This window comes from Bactrocera neohumeralis, chromosome 5 (genome assembly GCF_024586455.1).
Source record: "Bactrocera neohumeralis isolate Rockhampton chromosome 5, APGP_CSIRO_Bneo_wtdbg2-racon-allhic-juicebox.fasta_v2, whole genome shotgun sequence".
In the NCBI taxonomy this organism is placed as follows: Eukaryota; Metazoa; Arthropoda; class Insecta; order Diptera; family Tephritidae; genus Bactrocera; species Bactrocera neohumeralis.
The window spans coordinates 17,150,492-17,168,212 of record NC_065922.1 but is presented as its reverse complement, the minus strand read 5'-3'; the positions used below and the strand labels follow the sequence as shown (position 1 = coordinate 17,168,212).

Sequence of the window (17,721 nt, the reverse complement as noted above, 5' to 3'; positions counted from 1 at the left end):
TTCTGCGATTTTTTACGCTGTCGCGTCTTGCCCAGCCACCCGCTTGGTTGCTCGTGCGCTCGACTGCTGTTTCGGCTTTCGCGAGTAGTGTTTGCTGGCATTGAGTGCTGTGGTTGTGGGGTTTTGACCTCGAAAACAAGCAGCAACCTTAACCAACAACTGCAAGTTCAATGCCACGCATTGACCTTGAGTCGCTGCCACCCCTTGCCGACGCAAATGGGCTAGCTCTATACATGCATTTGTGTGTGTGTGAGTTTGAGCGCGCAGAGGTGTGTTGATTTTTCATGTTATTTAACTGGAATTGATTAGTTTGAATTTGTTTTTATCAAATGGCAGTTTGCAAATGCAAACGTAAACGCAAACAGGCGCATCCAACACTGTTCATTGTACCTGGTACCTACACACACACACACATACATACTACATAGAAAACATTTTTTTGTGTAGCAAACGCAAATTTGTAGATAAATAAGTGCAGACGCTGAGTGTAATAACCTGTGAAAGAAAGCAAAAGGAAAAAGGCGCACAACAATAACAACTACTTAATCAGCTACAAAAACAATTATAACAACTCGAGCACTTTTTGCCCAAAACCAGTTGAAAGTCATTGAAAGGCGTTGAAAGGCCTCAAATCATAAAATCTCACCTCGTTTGTCATTGTTTTCAGTGTTTTTATTGTTGTTGTGTTTTTGTGAAATCTTATTTGTGTGCGTACTTGCATTAGCATTTGTTTAATTAAACCGAGTTATCTGGAAATTAGAATGTTTTGATGACTCTACAAAGTAGCGAATAAACAAAGTTGCCTGAGTTAAATAAAGTTGAAGGGAGAGTCATGCAAAAATTATAAAAAAATTGCAACTAAGAAATAAAATATTTTCGTAATTATATTGGTGGTAAAGCTTTTGAAAAGTTACAAAAAAGATCTGACGTTTTGACATCACGCGTGTCATTCGCTAGTTGTCAATCGAAATACTCGAATGAATCATCAAGTATTGAACTCAATAGATGGACCAACTGAAGCGTAGCCGCGGCCAACATTTGAAAGAGATAATATTCAAAAAATAAATGCCAAAGAATGCTCTTTCGAATGACAATAAACATTTCCAATAATACTCGTATAGGAAATTTCTGTGTTCTTTTTTTTTTTAATATTGAATCTCGAAATGGATTGATAGATGGTATATTATTTGCCAAACTCAAAACAAGTTAAAAGTCCTATTAAGAATTAACCTAACCATTCTGAATGCAGATTCGACAAATTAAAAACTCGATAATCCGAGAGAATTCCCACCCAAAAATTAATTCTAAGCTTAACTTAAATGTCTCGAAAGCTGATTTTGACTCAGAGCCCTATCTGAATGCTTAAAATTGTGTCAATATTGAAAATAATTCTCCTAAAATAGTTTCTCTAAAGTAAAATTTTATAAAATTCATTTTGCAACCTTTCACTTAGGTCTCTTATTTGCTATTAAAAGTCTCCAAAATTCACGCCTCCTTTCGTATAGTTACTTTTCAACTATTTCAGGTCTTCTAAAATAAGATTCAGATTTTAGTCTATGAACTTTTAGCTTTGATTTTCAACTTGATTCCCTAAAGTTTTCTATACATTAGATAGAGACCACAACACATTCGAAGGCTTTAAAACAAGTGAATCGGTGAATATCATCTCAAAAACCTTTTTATTCCTTTTTTCTTTCACTTAAAGTTAAAAACTAATGATGATGAAGACATATGGCAACTAGGCTGGCAACGATCTACTGCGATGAAATACTACTTACATATGTACCGAATTGTCAGCCTATTCTTATGAGTTAAATGCCCTTCATACCGAGAATCTAGAAAACCTTAAATAAAATGCAAAACATTGAGAATCGTATATTGTTTGGAAACACCGTGAATAATGTTCAAATCGAAAGCTCAGAAGCATTATGGTACATGATCCATAACTTAAAGGGAATGCTTGACAATTAGTGATGTCATTCACCAGCCTTGAATATCACCTCACATCAACTATCTCATAGGAGCACCGTATACATAAGTCTAAATCTATTGTCCTAGAATTTTGTCGTAACTGGTTTTTAATGGTGTATTTCCCAGTTTCTATATAAAGAAAAATACCCAAATAGATGGGTAACTAAACTAGTGATATGTAGTGTTTATTAGTTATATCACAAGAAGTCTAGTTTTATGTTCAATACACCCGGTTAAATATCAGCCAAGTTCACTTCAATTATTTCATATAAATATGGAGCTTATTTCATGAGTTTTACTTTCATTTTAAAACTTAAGCTATTTTACAAAAGAAAAACTTATCAAAAGCATTTTTTTGTTGGACTGCGGTTGAAATTGGAGTTACTCTTGCAAGTCAAAAATACCAGCTTTTTTCGAGATTTGAATAATTAAATAATTATTTAAATAATAATTAAATAAGAGTATCGTATCATTTAAAAAAAAATTTAATTCTCTTGTACGTGTAGCTGGTCTCCAGAAGGAGCTCCGAAAAAAAGTGTCTAGCAGCAAGAAAGATTTTTTTGCTTAAAATTCTCTCATATCTTCAAACCAAAAAACGCAGGTAAAAAAGTAGTTTAAATTGACAAAATGGCAGCTTCACAAAAAAACATATTTTTTACATTGAAAGCGGTTAAAAAATCTAAAAGAATTACCAAAAATCTTATATCCTCCATCATTACCCTTAAAATAGTATATCAAAGCCTGAGAGTTTTCCTGGCTGTGAAAACAACGCTTCGAGAAAAGCTAATGTACAGTATTGGGAGCCGAGTACACTAAGTTAAAGAGTCTAACAAATACGCTCATACATATCTCCGAAACTATTTGCCTGATCAACTTCAGACCTTTGAACAAAATTCTCAAATACATCTACATTCCATACATATACATACATATGTATAAGCTAAAACGTCGAAATAATTCAATTTTTGAAATTCGCAAATGAATATAATCCCTTAAAACCCGATTTATTTGGGATGATATCAAGTTTTTGGGATAACATGCTCCTTTAGATTACTGTGGGCAAAAATTAGTAAGACTTATTAATTAAAAATTTCAGCGCAAACTCATTTGCCGAAATATTTATTTTCATCAACTTCAACTTATGATCAAGACAACATTCAAATCAAGAAATCAGAGATCTTACAGATATCATTGGAATATCGGAAGGAACAGTGAAAACCATTTTGAAAGATCATTTGGACCTAAGAAAAGTAAAAGCACAATTGGTTCTAAATCACTAAACTTTTTCGAAAAACAGAGTCGAGTTAACGTCTATGAAACAATGCTTTCCGACTACCAATATGTCATGAAACGTATTAATACTGGCGATGAGTCTTGGATCTATGCTTACGACCCGGAAATAGACGATCAGTCGGCCGAATATTGTGGCAAAGGTGAGCCGAAGCCGAAAAAACGACGTCAAACTGACTTTAACAACTGTTTCGAGGATTCAAAAAGACGTAGGCACAAGTGTACAGGAGCCAAGAGGGACTACTTTGAAGGGAACAACTTAGATTTCAAGAATAAATTGAAAATTTTAAAATTATTATATAATTTTTTGTTCATAGTAGTATTTCATTATAAAACTATTCGAGCTTTAGGCAGAATTGCGAACGTTTCTTCAACTAGGAAATTTGTGGAACACAGTTTCCTACTTAATTTGAATCGATCAATGCAATATTTAAGCTTTGAGGTTATGATTCTTTTACAAATTATTTCGAGTACCAGGAAAAGACTACACAAGTAATCGTTAAAATGACGTTGCATCAGATAAATGGTGTAATATTCTTGAAGTATTGCCCAAATATAATTTTTGTACAAATATACGCAATCATTTTTAACACACAAGCAATATTGCTGCAATAACAACGTTGTATAACGGTTCATTAAGGGTTAACACTCACCTTGCTTTGTCGATATTTCCGCCTCTTCAACCAACTGAGTTGACTGATTTGGCAATGCGCTTGTACCAATACTTATTGCGGCAAGTGTTGCCATATTGATATCTTCATCCACTTTATTGTTGTTATTGTTGTTCGAAATTGTATTTTTATCGATAACAATATTATTGCTGTTTAAATTATTGTCGTTTACAACATTAATGTTGATAAGTTCCTCAGCCGCTGGCAACAACAACAACATGTTTTGGTTTGTGTTTGTTGTTGTTGTTGCAACTGTCAACTTCGGCGAAAGCGAATCGCTTGTTTTATTCGCAATCGGAATTTTTGTAATATTCACTGCTTGTGGTTGTTGTTGTAGTTCCGTTAATTGTTGTTGCTTTTGTTGTTGCGCGGCTTGCTGTTGCATTTTCTGCTTCTTACGCCGCTGCTGATGCTGCTGTGCAGACACTTCCGTCGATATTGCTGCTGGTGCTGTCGCTTTTGTTGTTTGCTTACGTTGTTGCTGTTGTTGTTGTCGCTGGCCGATTGCGGCGTTTAAATTTTTCCGCTGCGTCCACTGATTGTGAAAGTTCGGCAAAGTTCTTTGACGCTGCACAAAGTGTTGCATATATTGTTGCTGTTGTTGTTGTTGCTGCTGGCAAAATTGCAAATAATTGCTGTTGATACCACACGGATAGTATGCCGCGGCATTGTTGACGAAAGGCCAATAGCCGCCCATATTGTTGTTCTTGTGCTTAATGTTGTTGCTATCCGTTAGTTTGCCGAAAGCGTTTGGCGTTACGACGCCTAGGGCCAACGGGGACTTGGGCGTTTTTGGGTCCAGCAGCGACGCGGCGGACACCTTCAGCTGTGCCGCCGGCATGGAGGTCATTGGCGCGTTATTGCGCGGCACAAAAATCGGACTATCGATATTCATGACGTCGCACTGTGCCGTTGCCACTGCGTTCCAATGTGTTCCGTTTCGTTTCGTTGTGTTTCGCGAAAGCAATGGTCGCACACGCTCTTCGGTTCGGCTGAGTTTTCTTTGTGTATCTGGGAAAACAATTCGATTACTTTTTCTATATCTTTTTTGCCGTTAATTAACGGGGCCGTTGACGTTGTCGCAAAAGTGCTGTTATTGCGTCGTTGTTGTGGCTGCTGCTGCTGACGGTCGCCGCGCACCTATCTCTTCGCTATGTGTAATCGATAAAATATCTCAGCTCGGCGCTCGCGATCAGCTGATGCGCACGTCCGCTTTGCAGGAAATATGTGATCAAATGCAATAAATTGCTAAACGCGCTCAATTGTTGCTGATAAGCGCTTAACAAGCGTATATGATGTAAAAGTAAGTTGTTGTTATTGTTGTTGTTTTTGTTGTTACCGGTACTTGTTGTTATTGCTAGTTTGCTGGCAAATTGTGTTGTAGTCGCTCGTGCTTTGCGTTGCGTTTGGTGCAGTTCGCGTGTTGTTTGAGGCGGTGGTTCTTGTTTTTGGTGTTGTTGTTGTTTTGGTCGTTTAATTAATTTTGATGATTTTTGTTGTGTTTGTTCGGACCAAAGTTGCAATTTGTACATAGTATGCGCTTATTTATCGATTTGGCGTTGCTTTGCGAAATATTCTATTTTGCTCGGCAGCGGCGTCACTATGAAATGACTGCACGTACGAGGTCTGCCACGTCAGAAAAGTTGATATATTCTGAAATTAGAAAACGTAAACTTGAGTGTTTTGTATAAGAACTTATTTTATACAAAAGTAATAGTGTTTTAAAAAGGTTAGGTTAGGTTAAGTTAATCAAGCAGACCGATGAGCCACGCAGAAATCAGTTTTGGTCTTTTACGATACCAGATGGAGTCAGTTACAACCAGATCCATGCGGACTAGTCATTCTTTAGGATACCTTCGCTTGATTCGAATTTTAACAGACTCTGTGGCCTCACTATCGATACCTCCTCCAGTGTATTACGGGGACCACAAATGCTTACAGTGAAGTCTTGCTAATTCGGTACAAATGCACAAGAAATGCTCCATTGTTTCCTTGGTGACCTGCTCTAGACATTTCCTGCAGTCTTCTCGATTTGGCAGCCCGATGCTGCGGACGTGTGTTGCCACCAGAGAGTGACCAGTTATTATTCTGATCATGTTCCTACAGTCTCTTCTATCGAGTGCCAGTAAAAATTTTGTGTACTTCGAATCTACCACAAATGACTTTTGCAGTTTTTCACCCAGGTAGCTTGATTCATCGGCTTTTGATTTTCTTTACCATGCTTCTGTTCAGTTCGTCGTATAGACAATGCATGGGGTTCCCAATGTTGGTTACGTTTTCGGGTGTTAGCCGTACACCATTCTTGGCAATTTTCAACTATTTCATTGTCCTCGATGCCATTGCGGCCTGACACGCAGTAGAAGTGAAGTTGCTTGTTTCTGGCAATGCTTTTCACTGCTGCTCTGCTCACCAAGATACTTCTGGCCGATATACGATACCAGCTTATTGCCTTGATTGTTGCTTGGCTGATATTTTTGATTAGCTTTGAGAGCAAAGTTAGCGAATAGACTAAAACTACTATTGACGGAGAGTTCCTTACAGCTCCACCTCCGACCTTCCCTTTAGTTTCGACCCATCAGCGAAAATGCTCACTGCACCTCTTCTCTAGTGACTGCTCCCCATGCACATATCCCTCGTTTAGGTCTTAACAACAAAGCCGTAAGCGTAACCTTTTCAAGCTTAGAAAAAGAAGCGAATGTTGGTGGTGTTGTAGTGAACGAGGTCAAGACAAAGTAACTGAAAGGCACCTACAAAACTTCCTCTCGCCTTAGTGTGCTCTATGGACCAATGATTCTCATATTTCTTCAAAAATGAAGCCGGCCACAATGTTATTGTCATTGGGGCACGCTTTAGAGCAATGAGTAATGACGTCTTCGAGCCTGAATTGGCGGCTGTTGATATGGACGATCTCTGGTTTCCACAAGATGGCCCTACATGCCTAACAGTCAACTAAACTATAAATTTACTAACTATTGCTAAGCGCATTATCTTGCGCGGTGGGCCTGTGGCTTGGTTTCAAAGATCATGCAGTTTAACACTGCTGTACTGTTTTTGTGTGGTTATTTGAAGTCGCTGTCTACGCAAATAATCTTGAGACGATTGATGCCTTGGAAGAGAATTTTCGGGTTATTGCTGACATGCCGCCCCATTTGCTGCGAGATTTGTCGAATATTGGGCCACTTAGCTGGAATTTTTTTGAGCCAGTCGTACGCTAACTTGCCCTAAGTCACTTTTAAAATATAATTGCATTGTTGGAGACCACACGCTGTTTTTTTGCTCCATATAACCCAACACCAACTATTAATTTTACAAAAACTCAAAACTAATTTTTAAACCCATTTTTAATCTTTGCATTTTGCAATCCATCGTCACCACTTAGTCGTACACTAGTGTCAACATCTATACAAACACACTTCAGTGCTTAAAACAAATCACTAAAAAGTTACTTTTAAACATATGTACATATGTACAAGTATTTATGTATGTCAATATTGAATAATTGTGCAAAATATTTACCGTGTTAATTTGTCGCCTTATTTACACGTCACACGCTTGCAATAGCTTTAACAACTCGAGTGCATTTCACAAGCACAAAACAACACGAAACACAAGTAAAAATCAATTCTAAATAACTGTCGATTTTTTGCACTAATATTATAATTTTTGTTATTATTTACTTTCGTCAACTTGTGATTTTCAACACGATTGCTCGCTTTTTCCACATTTATCGGCGATTAAAGTGAATTATTTTCATTTATTCCTTTAGCAATTGGCTCAACGTTGCCTTTTCTGCGCAAAACAAGTGCAAATCTCTGCTCACATGCGAAGTTAAGTACGTACTAACAACAATAAGCAAATGCATTTGTAGGTGCGCACGTTGTCGCGCCACACAGACTGACGTCAGCGCAATTATTTAGGGATTTCTACGAAATTGCTATGAGTGTATGCGATTGCTTTTTGCAGTTTTTAATTTTATTGCTTCGACACTGCTTTGGCGAAACTTTCTGCGTTTTAAGCACAAGCGAGCGCTTTGTAGTTACAAATTTTCACTTGAAAGAAAAACAACAACAAATATTTTAATAGGTTTTCTTATATTCTTTTTTGTTTTTGTAATTAATTGAATTTTAATTTTTTAATTAATTTCATTATTTTATGTTTTAATTAACTTTAATTTTTTTAATTAATTATAATTTTGTTGAATTAGTATTCATTTATTTCAAAAATAATACTATTTTGTAATTAATTTAATTTTAATTTTTCAATTAATTTCTTTCAAACAGTTTGTTTAACTACTTTAAATTTTTGTAATTAAATTATTGAATATTCATTTACTTTAAACAACTTGAATTTTTTGTAATTGGTTTAATTATAATTTTTTAATTAATTTAATTTTGTACTTAATTTTATGTTTTTAATTAATCTAAATTTTTGTAATTAATTTTAGTTTGTTTAATTTGTTTTAATTTTTGTAATTAATTTTAATTTTTTGTAGCTAATTTTAATTTATTTTAATCCACTTTAATTTCTGTCTGAATTTTAATTTTTTAAATATTTCAATTTTTTAGAATTAATTTAATTTTTATTATGTTTTAATTTTAATTTTTGTAATTAATTTTAATTTTTTTAGTTAATTTTAATTTATTTTAATCCCCTTTAATTTTTGTATGAATTTTAGTTTTCAAATTAAATTTTAAATATTTTAATTTTTTTTAATTAATTTAATTTTACTTCAAATAATTTAATTTTTGTTGTTATTTTTACTGTTCTAATTAATTTTAAGATTTGTAATTAATTTTAATTTGTTTAATTAGTTTTATTTTTTGGGTTTAAATTTCATTTTTTTAATTAATTTTAATTCACTTTAATTTTGGTATTTAATTTTAATTTTTTTAAGTTCGTATGAATTTATTTAAAAAACTTATTTTTTGTAGTTAATTTTATATTAATTTGCTTAATTATTTTAATTTTTGTAATTAGTATTAATTTTTGTAATTAATTCTATTTTTTGTAATTAATTTTAATCAACTTTAATTTTTTATTTATATTTAAAATTTTGTATTTATTCTTATTTTTTAATTAAATTAATTTTTGTAATTTATTTTATGTTTTTAATTAATTTTAATTTTTGTAATTCTCTTTATTTTTTAATTAATTTAATTTTTGTAATAAATTTTATGTTTTTAATTAATTTTATATTTATTCAATTAATTTTAACTTGTTTCATTAGCATTAGCTTTTTTTTTTTTATTTTAATCCACTTTAATTTTTGTATTTAATTTTAATTTTTTTGTAAGTTTTTCACATTTTTTAAATTAATTTTTTTTAAATTATTTTCTAATTTTTATTTTTAATTTTTTTTTTATTTTCACTTCTTTTTAATTAATTAAATTTTCTCTAAATATTTTTAATTCGCTTTCTGTTTAATTTTCTCTATCCCACTGCCTCCAAAAACAGCTGATTTTAAATCACCTTCACTGCCTTTGTTTACATTTGCACTGACTGCATACAAAATGAATTTTAATTGTGAAAAGAAAAAAGCACACATCAGCGTTAATCTCAAAGTTCAGCGGCTGTGTTATGTATGTCAACGCCGAAACGTTGTGGAAACGAAACAAAACAAGTCTCAACCTTTCGATAATGTATGTATATTAAACGGAACCATTGGTTTAATTAAGCGACGCTTTCTTCGTATTTTTTTCTTTGCGATTGTTCTTGTTATTTTTAAGAAGATTTTTATAATTTTTTTAATTTTTCTTTTTTTAGAAATTTTTATTTTTTTTTTTTGTAGAAATTTTTATTTCAACTTTCTTCAACTTTTTTCTTCTTTTTGCATTCTTTTGCTTTGTAACTTCTTACCACTTTGTTTATTATTTAAATTCTTTAAAAATTCTTGCCGCTTTCACTTTGCACCGTTATTAGGTAGACATACAAACATAGGTATGTCGATACGATAGAAAGATATTTATCTTCGTTTAGTAAAAACACTACAAATTCTAGCGGCTAACAACAAACAGCGCGTCCCCACCGACTGACGACTGCAACTGACTGCCGTTGTTGACACAACAAATTCGTTTTGTGTTTTGTAAAATTGGGTTTTGTTGTTGTTGTTGTGCATTTATTAATGACAACTACGCTCTGACTGCAAACAGACTTGGCAGCGGCCATTCAAAATTTTTGTTTTTTCATATAGAAAATTTTTCTCGCATGCAACAATTTCAGCCGCTGAGTTCACTTCACTTGACCTTTTCGAACTTTGCACGGAAAAAGTGTGATATTTATATGCATATGTATGTATGTATTTCGTATAATTCACTATAATTTATGCTTTCTTATGGCATATACTGCACTTAACGCTGGCAGCGCTACGTTGCGGCATGAGACAGCAATTTTCGAAAACAAAACACTATATTTGAAATGAAAAAAAAATTTATTTATTATCAACAAAAAATATCAAGAAAAATTATTTTAATCCACAAACAATTTTTTAAACAGCAAAAATTTATTTAATCAGTCAGCAAAATTCCCGTTATTAACACGCTTACGTATTGAAAAATTCCCGTTTTCAATTTATCAATAATTAATTTTTTTGCGATTTTTTTGTAATTTTTTTCACCTTTCTTGCACTACGCGCCAGCATCAATCTAGTATTTTTTTGTATATTCTCGTAAATTAATTTTAAACTCGTGGCACAACGCTGGCAGCGCGTCTTACCGTTAGGCGAACTACGAACGTTTTGAATTAATTTTTGACTTGCACAATTTTTAACCCAAAATTGATAAAAGCAAATCACAACGTCAAAGCTGCGCAAGAAGAAGCAGCAGCAGCAGCACACCAAACCAGCAAAATCAAAGAAAAAACAGAACGAAACCAAAGGAATAAACAAAAAAGCACCAAGCAAACGCAAAGTAAAGCCAAACAAAGGCAATAGAGCATGCTGATAGTGTCGTCAACAAACACACACGCACACACATGCGCTTAATTGTTGTTGCATTGACATCAACAACGGAGAGCTTTTCAATTTCTTCGCAGCATTTTCTTGTTGTCTGCGTAAGCGCGAGCGTAAAGTTTACAAAGAAATGCTTTACGAGACACACACAACATGAAATAACGACCGAGGTGCTCTCAGAACGACCGCACACACACACACACACACAAATCACACTCACCCATGATGAAACAAAGCCAAAAGTTGATGAAAATAAACTACATGGAAATCTTAAAAATCAAACACAGCATGATAAATGTATAAAAAGAGCGTCAAAATAATGAAAAAAAAAATAATAAAGGCCGCACTAAGTGGAACAAAGAACCCAGCGTCGGTCGAACACTGGAAGCTTTTCACTCTACATACATATGTATGTATAATTGATTTATAATATATGAAGGTGAGCGGTTAAGTAGTGTCAAAGTTTAGACCGCAGTGCAAGCTGTCATGATTCATAATTTATTCAATGATATTCTTGAGTGTCACTAAAGATCTAGGTCTATATGGGTTACTTTATAATATGTCATTATGGAATCAAACTAACTTAGCTAATGCCCAACTGCTCATTTGCAAAAATATTACCTAACCAGAGTTGGAATCACAAGACAAGAATAACCAAAACTGGCGTTCTTGAGAAGTCTAACAACTAAAAAGAAACATAGCATATCTTTAGGCTTCAAGAGCAAATATAATACTTCTTCCCATGATAGTATTGGCAAGCAGCATTAAGTTAAGGACGGCGATTACAACACACAATCAGAGTGCAGTGAGTTCAATATCTATCTATAAAGAAAAGCCTTACCTCGGATATCCAAATTGTACTATTGATACTTTGGTCAGTGAATTTTTACTTGCGTTCTCTGAACTGTATGTATTTATGACAATCATTAAGTCTAATAGCGCTCGATTGCATCCGAATTTTTCTTTTTTTTATTGGCCTTAGAACCTTTAGACAAATTTTTACTGAATTGACAAAGAAACGTAGCATATCTTTAGGCTTCAAGAGCAAATATAATGTCTCTTCCAATTCTTCCAATGCTAGTATTGAGAGGTAACAGTTAGTTAAGGACGGATAACACAATTTCAGAAGCACAATGAGGTCAATATCTATCTGTAAAGAAAAGCCTTACCTCTAACTAAGTATATTCCCAAACTTTTCATTATTAGATCAAAGTATCCACTTAAGAATCATATTATCAAGGCATTGCCGAGTTCATTTCACTCGTTCCACATTATTCCGTACCGGTAAAAAGGGAGATAAATCAGGCTTAGAAGTAAAAAAAGTTAAGGGCACAATATCTTCTGAAAGGTCTCTCTCAGAATATTATATAGCCATCTGATTTTGATTTTGATTTTCTATAGTCGACTAATATGTTTCAATGAGAGCGACAATTGAGGATCAAGAAACACAGTTACATATGATCTCACTCTTCACCTGAACTTTCAAATGAAAAGTTAAACAAAAATCATAAAATTTCATTGTAGAAGACTACATACGTTCGAATCAGTCTTTTATTTGTCATATATACTATTGTGGGCAAAAAATAGTAAGATTATTTATCATGAAACGTATTATTACTGGCGATAAGGCTTGGATCTATGCTCATGACTCGGAAACAAATGATTATTCAGCCGAATCGGCAGATCAAAAATAAAAGTTACGTTGACAGTTTTCTTCGATTATCGAGGTATGGTGCACTCCGAATTCCTTCCGACCGGCCAAATTGTTAACAAAGAATACTATTTGAGTGTTATGCGTCTTTTGCGCTATTCGTAAAAAGAAGTCGGGCCCACAACTCTGGATTTTTGCACCACGATAATGTACCGTCGCATACTGAATTGATTCTTCGGTAGGTTTTGGTCAAATTTTGAACCAATATTATGCCGCAACCACCGTATTCGCCTGATTTAGCACCGTATCACTTCTGGCTATTCAGCAAACAATATGCCTATGTATTATATACACACGAAATTAATTATACATCCTTTAACCCTAAAAGTAGACTTCAATAAAACAATGTTTCCATATTCTTAAACGAAATCTTCCAAATTAATCCAAAACCCCTGCTTTCCTCACCTACCCACGTACATATGGGTATTTTCTGATTTCATAATTTACACATTTTCATTAGTAAAACACAATAAAATACAATCTCTCTCTCTCTCTCTGCAAGTATCTACATATAAGAATGCTGAATTCTTTATGTCGGCATATTCTAAAGCGCTCTTTTATGAGTAAACAAATAAGTTGGAAAAAAGCTACATAACACAATCAAAGAACCTTTAGTCAATTTAGTTGTTTATTGTAATTTGAATGCAACAATAACAACAAAGCGTGTATACAAAATCAGCTGTATTGATTGAGAGAAAGTACAACAAACGGCCGAGCAACATGGCATGCAATCAAAAACGTTGTACTGTGGGCAATTTTGGCAAAATGGCGAAGTAAATTATACGGGGATAGAATGGTACACAAATTATTTATTGCTAATTTTTTATCGTAAGTGAGGATAAAAAATTTAGTTTTTTCTGTCTTGAATTTTTATTAATAGAAAATTTGATGGTAGGTTTGGTTGCGTTTGATTCAGAGAGATCTCACTTGGACAGCTTAGAACTTGTTAGGTTAGGTTCGGTTGAGTTAGATTAAGAGATCAATCTTAACCGGGATCTCAATCTTAACAGCTTAAAATGCCGGCCCGTTGTGTTATCCTAAACTCCTATAAAGAGATCATAAGGTCTTACAAATCAACAAAGCGCTTTTACCCTTTCTCAAATCTGCTGAGGCGGCCAATGTCAGTTTCGTCTATGTATTTTGGTTCTCCGAAATGTTTTTTCCTAAGTCTAACTAAGGCTGGAAAAAGTACCTGGATGTTTCCACCTCACCCTCCTCTATACAACTTTGACAACTTGTTGCTGTGAGAAAGAAAATTAATAAATGAAGTCCCCAAATTTATTTTCTAAATCAAGTGTCGATTATATAATATTAAATATTACAGTAAATACCGATATAAATATTTTCTAGTAGTATCGAAGATATAAAACCCTTCACAAATAAAAAAGTTTCCATACAAGAACTTGATTTTAGTCGGTCATATGTATGACAGCTATATCAGATGTCGGCAGTTCCGATAAATAAGCAGCTTGTTGTGAAGAAAAAGATATGAGAAAATTTTCAGACCGATATCTCTAAAACTGAGGGATTAGTTTTATATACAGAAAGTGAGACGAATGAACGAACGGCCATCGTTAATTTGACTTGGCTCGTCAGGCGGATCATGTATTTTGTGGAGTGTTCGACGTTAAACTTCGTGGCAAACTTAATACACTCTGTACAGGGAATAATGAGGATTTTCTTGACATTTTTCGACAGTGAATAAAAAAATTAAAATGTGGCCTACATTTAGGAGCCAAGGCGACAAAAGCGCCGACAAGAAAATTATTGAACTGAAATATCATATTTTAAATATTTAAAGAATATGAAATGAAAGAGGAAGTAAATCCGGAACCTAATGGCGCAAAATTGCTCGAAATTAAATATTCGGAAATTTGATAAATATTTCTCGAAAATTTTTATCAAAAATACAGTTCAATGCTTCGTAAAGTCTTTAACTTACTTATAAGTGAGAAGAGGTTGGAGTTAGGGGTTAAATATTAAAAATATAAGAAAGTTAAAAAAAACACTAAAAAAATAAATATATAAATTAATAAATATTTTATTTTTTATAATTAATTCTAAATATTAAAAAAAAAACATCTTTCAAATAAAACATATTTTTTTAATTTTTTTCGGATTATCGACTATAGTGCCATAATTTTTGTGACATCTGTTTTAGGTGTGCTGATTGAGCAGTAAATGTGTAGCGCTCGCCACACGTACGCACACACACCCACATACAAAGCACAAACAGTTCATAATGATCCTCAAAAGGCAAAAAATGAACCACAATTTAAACTTGTTGAAAGAGAGTGTGGGTGCCATTAGGCAGTGCGGGTGTCTGTGTGTCTGTTCGTGCAGGGAGCGCATGTTTTGTGTTGTTGCAACACTACCAAAGTGTATATGAACTTATGACGCAAACACTTTGCATATTCGTTTGAGTACAAATTTTAAAAACTGTGTGTGGCTGCCGTTTTGTTTTGCTGTTCGGTTGCGAAAACTGCCATAAAGGTAACACGATAGATGACATTGTGAAATTTCGATTGCAATATATGGAGGTACACAATGGACAGGCATTCAAGGGAAATGGCAATTGTTTGAATTTTTTTATATACTTGTATATATACAACATATATATATATTTTTTGATTTTATTTGAAGTATTATTTTTTTCAAGTGTGAAATAATTGTTGTTGTGTTTTTTTATTATTCGTTCGTCAATTTTTTCGATGGAATATTTTTTGTTAATTTTTTATTGAAGAGTATTACATTATACGTTTTATTAATTTTTTTCGAAGCGCGAAATAATTGCTTTTGGTTTTCGTTGTTTATAAAAATATAATATTTCAAACATAATTTATTTTATTGTTTTATAATTTAAATCTATAGAATTATTTTCGCAATTTTTTTATAGATAAAAGCAATATAAACAAAATTTTAAACTAAAAAAATTCAAAAAATAATAATAAATTATAAAATTTTATTACTATATATTATTTTTTTATTTGATGTACATATGTACATGTGTATGTAAGTTTTATGTTTTTTTAATTTTATTTAATGTAAAATTTTTTATTTTATTTTTTTTTCAAAGTTTCTTCAGTTTACTATTTAATTATTATTTTTGGAATTTTTTTTTAATTTTTTAGTTAAAAAAAGTAAATAAAATTTTTTTTCTAAAAACAAATTCCAAAAATAGTTATATGAATTTAATTATAAAAAAACTTAGTTATAAAAAATAAATAAAATGTTTAACTAAAAACCCAATTCCAAAAATAGTTCCATAGAATTAAATTACAGTAGAGGCTCGCTAATCCGGATCAATTAAAACCGGCCCCTATCCGGAATTTAAGGAAGTCCGGATTACCAAAGACATATCAGAACTATGTATGTATTATGAAAAAATATTTATAAATTTCTGTTTGTTTATTATAACAAATAATACACATGTTCCAAAAAAAAAAAAAAAACTTAAACCAATAAAGCATAAAAGCGAATGTAGTGAATAAGAAACATGTGATCCGGATTAGAGAATACGGATAGAGAATGTCGGTCCGGATTACAAGGGACATAATAGAAATTTTGAGTTTTTTAACCCTGTCCGGATTACAGTGGAATCGGGATTAGGCCATGTCCGGATTAGCGGGCCTCTACTGTATGTGTAAAAAAAAAATTTTGTTAAAAAAAGAAATACAATTTTGACTACACAAAAAAATTCCATAAAATTAAATTATAAAATTGTCTTTACTTAATTTTAAAGTAGTACATAGTTTTTTTAATTTATTTTTAATTTAATTTTGTTTAAATTATATTTCTTTTTAACTTTAGGCTTTATTTTTCTTCAAATTTTGTTAAAGTTTAATTTTTTTTTGTAAAATATTTTTTAAATTTATTTTTAATTTAATTTTTTTCCCAAATTTAATTTTTTTCAACTCAATTTATTTTATTTAGTTTTTTAATTTTATTTATTTTTTTTCGAATTTTAATAAAGTTTTGTTTATTTTTTTTTTTCAATTTAATTTTTTTTTTTATTTTATTTATTTTTCAAATTTTAGGTTTTATTTTTTTCATATTTTGGGTTCTATTTTTTCAAATATTTTTAATGTAATTTTTTTTTCAAACTTTATTTTTTATTTTCTTAAAATTCAATTTAAATTTTATTTATCTTGTTAATTTTCCAATCAATTCTCACATAACTTCCTAAACTACCAACCCAATTAGTTTTCGTATTGGCATTCTTCACTCACTCACTTCCCCGTCACTTGCTTTCTATTCACACGCGCCCAACTTCCGCAATATAAACAGCTGATTTGCTTACGTTTCGTTTTCGAACTGCGCGCACACACACACATACACACGCCACTGAAACGTTTACAGTTCACACTTAACACACGTAACACGCTGCCGTACAACGTTCAACTTGCCGCGTGCCTACGTCCGTCTACTCGCGTCGCCAACAACGAATCGCGCGTTGTTTCGTACAAAACTGAAATGCTCGCCAACGCTTCTAGGCCTGCACACCCAAAGTAGTACACGCGCCGCGTACGCACGCACACACTCGCGCATATTTGTAGTGGCACACACGTACGCTCAGTTGGCTCTCATGTCGACTTGCTCCATATAGCGAAACAGGCCTGTCCGTAAGCGGCATGTTTTTTGGGGTACTTGGGGCACCGCACACTTCCATGGACTGCTATACGACGTTTATTGTTGCAGTTGTTGTTTGTATTTACGTTTATTGTTGTTTGCGTCGGCTGGTGGAGCCACAGATAAACAGCGCAGCACGCGGCCAACTTGTTGTTGACTTGTCTACCTCATTGCACATGCTGGCTCTCGCGGCGCGTCGCGCCGATTGCGGCCGACTTGGAATTTGTCGATTCCGCTGTCAAGTTTGCGGTTGAGCAACATTGTTGTCAATTGTTTTGGCAGTGTGTAGTTATGAAGTTTTTATAATATTTTTTTCTAAATATTTTTTTCATATCTTAGCTGTTATTTTGCGCTCCAAAATTATCTTTATGTGTAATAGACCTAAACAACATGCCAATGCCATAATTTTATCAGCAATCAAATATAACCATGGCACAGGTCGCACTTTTTCTCAAATAGTAACACAATAACACATTTACATACATTCAAGCATACATATGTAC

The 17,721-nt window shown here is 33.0% G+C and overlaps 1 protein-coding gene across 1 annotated transcript in view; it reads right to left on the bottom strand.

Annotated features, from left to right (window-relative positions):
• The window catches only part of LOC126760679 (probable WRKY transcription factor protein 1), a 132,258-nt gene extending 115,215 nt beyond the window's left edge, over positions 1-17,043 (bottom strand). Inside the window, exons 1-3 of the mRNA XM_050476513.1 lie at positions 16,785-17,043; positions 7,449-7,981; positions 3,915-5,585 (exon numbers count right to left, since the gene is read on the bottom strand). Coding sequence (XP_050332470.1) covers positions 3,915-4,827 — 913 coding nt within the window. The 5' untranslated portion in view covers positions 4,828-5,585; positions 7,449-7,981; positions 16,785-17,043. The remainder of the gene's footprint in view (positions 1-3,914; positions 5,586-7,448; positions 7,982-16,784) is intronic.
• Between the last annotated feature and the right edge of the window lie 678 nt (positions 17,044-17,721).